The sequence below is a fragment of the Quercus robur genome, chromosome 9 (assembly GCF_932294415.1).
Source record: "Quercus robur chromosome 9, dhQueRobu3.1, whole genome shotgun sequence".
Lineage (NCBI taxonomy): Eukaryota > Viridiplantae > Streptophyta > Magnoliopsida > Fagales > Fagaceae > Quercus > Quercus robur.
In genome coordinates this window covers 50938973-50944462 of record NC_065542.1, presented here as the reverse complement: position 1 = coordinate 50944462, position 5490 = coordinate 50938973, and the positions used below count along the sequence as shown (strand labels likewise).

Below are 5490 nucleotides of genomic sequence, written 5' to 3'. Positions count from 1 at the left end.
CTATTGGATACAAAATTATCAACTTTCATATATCATTATATACTTGAACATGTTGGGAATTTAACCGAAATTCCAAACCTGTGAGAAACAAAAAAATAGAGAAAACAAAACGCCAAAAGAAAAACAATCACACGCACAAGACAGTATTTACGTGGTTCGGCAATTTGCCTACGTCTACAGAGTTGCAGGGATTTCACTATTATCAAAGAAAATTACAATGTGCGGCTACAGTGTTTTTCTTTCTCAAAAACAACAACAAGACAAAACCCTAATCACCAAAAAAAACGGCTTTTATATCCTGCGCACAAAATTCACAATGGGCTACAAACGGGCCAAAATTTTTTTGTCAGCCCAAGCCTCCACTCCATGGACTAAGCCTTAGTTAATCTCCCATTATTCAGGTCAGGTCGAGTCATCAACCGGATCAAATCATGCCTGACGAAGATTTTTCATGGAATAAAATTCATCCATTATCATCTCTATAGTGAAATTCCCTGCAATTTCCTTCTCTATATAAATTATCATATTATCTGCCAAAAGCTCATCCTCCATTCTATTGCGAAGTCTTGTTTTTAACAACTTCATAGCTGAGAAAGCTCGTTCTGTAGTTGCTGTAGAAACTGAAAGGGTCAACACAAGACGAATAAGTCTATCAATCAAAAAATAGATTTTAGACTTTCCTGAAGTTTTTAATCCCCTACATAGCTCGGAAATTGTACTCATATTCTGAAAATCTGGATGTTTTATCACATCAAGCTCATAATATTGCAATTGAGACTCCAAAAGTTCTTGTTCATGTTCAGTGAAATCTTGAGGATAATATTTCTTAACCAAATTGCATATATGAACAATTTTGAATAATCTAAAAGCATCCTTAGGATTTAAAGCTGAACTAAGAATGACAAGTTCTGTTGTTAGCTCACAAAATCTACTTTTCAATTCTTGCAATTGAAAGTCTATTGCAACTGTAAATATGCCAATTCTAAAATGATGTTCCATTGTTAAATCGTCATCTTGACGACGATATCTACCTCGACCTTTAGTGTAACGAGCATTCATATCAGGAATATCAATTTCATGTTGCTCACAAAATGATATAACATTAGCAAGTAAAGGCTCCCATCCATCATCTCTCAACTTTTGAATAAGTGATTTTGTAGTTGAAACTAAATACATGGCATTTAAAAGGTCTTGAGAATGTTGTTGCAAAGCTTGACAAAGAACATTAGTAATTCTCACTATCTCTTTCATCAAATGCAAGATTAAAATAAATTCAAATGATGTTAATACCTGATAAGCTCTCTCGGCATCACCGCGTTGTTTATAGTTAGCCCCTTCCTCAGGGATAGTGTTGATAACTTTGCAAGTAGCATCAAACATTTTAATCAAACTACAAATAGATTGAAAATGAGATCCCCACCTAGTATCTCCAGCTCGTTAGAAAGTACCAATCTGGTTTGCACCTCTTCCAGTCTCAATTTCATTAGAAGCAATCATATTCTCAACTTGTTCTGCTTGAGCATGTTGCAATTCATCATTACGCTTACTAGAACCAACAACAATATTGATAATATTAACCAAATGATCAAAGAATTGATAAATATCTTTTACTTCTCTAGATGCTGTAACTAGAGCTAATTGCAACCTATGAGTCATACAATGTACATAATAAGCATATGGGCAATCTTTAAGAAAAAGAGGTTTTTTATCCATTCCATTCACCACGCATGTTACTAGCCCCATCATATCCTTGACCTCGAATATTTTCAATGTGGAGGTTGTAACGAGAAAGGACAACACATATCTCATTCTTTAAAGTCAATGCAGTAGTGTCTCTAACATGCACAACATGAAAGAAACGCTCTTTAATGAAACATTCTTTATCAACAAACCTCAAAATGATGGCCATTTGCTCTCTCTTCGACTCATCCCGGGTTTCATCAACAAGAATGCAAAATTTTGCATCCCCAATTTCTTCACGAATAGCATTTCGCACATCACTAGTAAGAATATGCAAAATCTCATTTTGAATTGTGGGTGATGTATATTTGGCATTTCCTGGAGCATTTTCCAAGACAACACTAGCTACTTTGTCATTAAAAGTTGATGTGAATTTTATCAATTCAATAAAATTACCTCTATTTTTTGAATCAAGGCTTTCATCATGACCTCTAAAAGCACAAGCTTGGAATGCTAGCCATCGAGCACACTCTATTGAGGTTTTGAGCCGCAACCGATTATTCTCTAATTCTTTTGACGTTTGTTTCTCAATTAGCTTGTCAATATGTCGTGAATAATTCTTTAAATCCTCGCAACATTTCACAGCAATTTTATGTGGGGAGTTTGGTTCTTTCCCTACATGACGAATTAAAGAACAATTCATTCCATCTTTCACCTTTTTCCAATTATTAAAACCTGTTGAAATGAATGCATCTGATCCGAGACGACCTATTGGTTTCTTACTAAAAAGGTAGCAAGGTAGACAATATATCGCATCCATTGAAGGTGAGTATTCCAACCAATCCTTATGTGAAACAAACCATGAATGTTGAAATTGACTACGATGAGTATCATCATTGTATGGATAATCTATATCTTTAGGTTGGTATGAACCTTCTATGAGATAAACTCGTCGGATTTCATCTTGTTTGTTGATAGGAAATTCACATATTTGTTTACGTGTTCCTGAATCACGATCTATCTCTTCAAATTGAAGTTTTGGACATTTGGAGGGGTGTTCATCAGGCATTGAAGTATTAACATTTGTTTCTATAGCCACAGGTGTCCTAATTTCTGAATTGCTAACATCTTTTTTCTTAAAGAATGCATCAATTGTTTTTCATTTGCTCATAATTCTTTTAGCTTTAAGAATATGACTCAAAAATTAACCTGAAAAGAATTTTAAAAAATAAAATTTTAATTAGAAATTTTTACTTAGTTATATGAATGTTATTCATACTCAAGAAAAAAACAAAATTTCCACTATAATTTAAACAGTCAACCCATTTTTAATACAACTTTAATTAATAGTAACCCCTCAAACAAAAACAAAAATAATTTAATTAATTTGTCTTTTATAATGTATTGGTTAATTTAATTATATATCTTTAATTATTGTTGTTTAGCGTAACAATAAACTATATTGTTTTAATTTATTTGTCATTAATTATACTGCTTTAATTTGTTATATTGTTTAGCCCCTTGTACATATTACATTAAAAGAGCCGAACATTATACATTCCATGTGCAGCACAATAATTAAAGCAATGTAATGTGTTGCACATTACATTGCTTTAATTATTGTTTACCCGGCCCTATGAGCCCATCTATCCCCTCCCCACCCCACTCAACAGACAACAAACAAGCACAACATGCGCCCCAATCACAATAGCCAGCTGCAATCAGAAAATTTCGCAATGCCAATCACAAATCACAACACAGTCAACACACGTTACACTAAAGACCAACACACTGACCAACAAAAAGGGGTAAGATAAAGCCAAATTTAAAAAAAAAACAAAACCCAGCCAATAAGAGACTCACAGTTCAAAAGAGAGAGAGACTTACTGAGATGTGAGATCAGATAAGCTATTAAAGTTTGAAAGTTCAAAAACGTGTACAAAAACACTTTTGAACGTTTAGACCCCCAAAAACCAATTTAATCAACACATGCAATATGTTAAACAACTAGTGTGCGGAAACTTAACATATGCTATAACATGGAATTGATTAAACAACTATCTAAGCCACAACAAAATAAACCACAGCAGATAATGTAAAGGCAGAGATAGAGAGGAAGGAAGATGCAAACACAGCGATAACACCAGATATGTTATCGAAGAGGAAACCGAAGACCTCGGCGAAAAACCTCTCCGCCGCCCTCCAAGCGGTAATCAATCCACTAGAAAATACAGTTGGGATACAAGGACAGCAATAGACCCTCCAAGCCTAATCTACCCAATGCACCTAAGCCCTCCAAGTTTCTTGCTCCAACGAGGTTGCGCCGAACCTTTTTCTTTTCTAGCTTACCGGATTCCGCTACTACACCGTAGCATCAACCAATGAATATTGGCTCCTTCCTAACTGCTTCCCAGAACTCTAAACGTCTGTCTCACAGAGATGATAATGGTGAGAACCAGGTTTGGTATAAAGGCCTCTCAAGGATTTGACAATGGAGAGGAAGAGAGTGAGGGATTTTGATGAGACTCTAAGGTAGAGATTGTGGGTAAAACAATCTGGTTTTTCTGTAGGGTTTTTCTCTCAAAATTCTCTCTGGAAGCTGTCTTTCAATCGTGGATTAAAAGGGTATTTATACTGGAGTGAAGAGGAATGCGAAACGTCAGGTTTTTCCAAAACAGGGGTGGCTCGCGGCTTGACCTCGCGGCTTGACTAAGTCGCGAGTTCCAGTCGCGAGTTAACCGTATGGCCAGTTGTCCTGTTTTGTCCTGTAGTGCTCCAGCTAGCATGACTATTCATCTTCCAGCATGCTTGGCACGTGTGCATCTTCTGGCGGGTTGAAGCCGCGAGTCCACCCGCGAGTCCCAGCCGCGACACTCTGTTTTCTTGCACACTCTTGAGCAATCTTCACACTATCTCACTCACTACCCTTACAACAATCCCACCTAAATACAGGGTTACTAAATGCTGAATTACAAGCAAATTTGGCACGGAATAAAGCCAATTAGATGGTTGAATAAATTCAACCTTACAATCTCCCCCTTTGGCTATTCCGTGACAAAACCCTAAAACAGATTCTAGACTTAACATGTGAGTTGGGAACAGTTGATCAAAACTCACTCACACCTAACTCTAGAAGCTGTGAAGCACTTGAATCATATGAACATAAACTCCTGAAACACAACAATACACCATGATCATTGTAAGCAGAAAATTATAAATGCATATGAAACAGGCAAAATGAGATCAAGCATAAGATGGAGTTAATGAACAAACCATGGCTTGATCAACCAAGTGAACACCACAAAGTAGTGATCACAGTGCTCATTCACACTTGGAATGAACACAAGAACATACAAGTTAACAAACACAAGGCAAGACACTTGTATGCTCAACACTCAACCAATGCATAGCACACAAGGCATATGCATCTAGGAACAATCCTACAAGGGCACAAGAGTGACAGTACAACAATCACAATGCAGAACATTTAGATTAAAGTACTGATTACAACATAGCATAAAGGCTGCACTTAAGCATGGTACATACCACAAGGCCTACAAACTATGCATAAACCATAAACCCTAAAAGCTTACAAAAGCATATGGGTACAAATAATAAAAACCTGAATAACATCATCAACATATATTAAAGTTTAAACCAAGAGTATATGAAAAGAGTTAGAAACAGTTATACACCAAAACACAGTGTATTAAAACCATACAAACACTAAAAACACTAATTACTCCCCCTCAACAAATTACTCCCCCTTAAGAGCTGCTTTTCTGCTTCTCAATTATCAATGAACTTTCT

General features: G+C 36.0%; 2 protein-coding genes across 2 annotated transcripts; both read right to left on the bottom strand.

Annotated features, from left to right (window-relative positions):
* Window positions 1-429: 429 nt before the first annotated feature.
* LOC126701171 (uncharacterized) lies at window positions 430-1656 on the bottom strand. Its single transcript, XM_050399292.1, has 2 exons — window positions 1449-1656; window positions 430-1358 (listed from the first exon to the last, which is right to left on the bottom strand). Exons 1-2 carry the CDS (start codon window positions 1654-1656, stop codon window positions 430-432), a joined length of 1137 nt encoding a protein of 378 aa, XP_050255249.1.
* A 49-nt stretch (window positions 1657-1705) lies between these two features.
* Window positions 1706-2749, bottom strand: LOC126701170 (uncharacterized). The gene has a single exon (XM_050399290.1). It carries the CDS (start codon window positions 2747-2749, stop codon window positions 1706-1708), a length of 1044 nt encoding a protein of 347 aa, XP_050255247.1.
* Between the last annotated feature and the right edge of the window lie 2741 nt (window positions 2750-5490).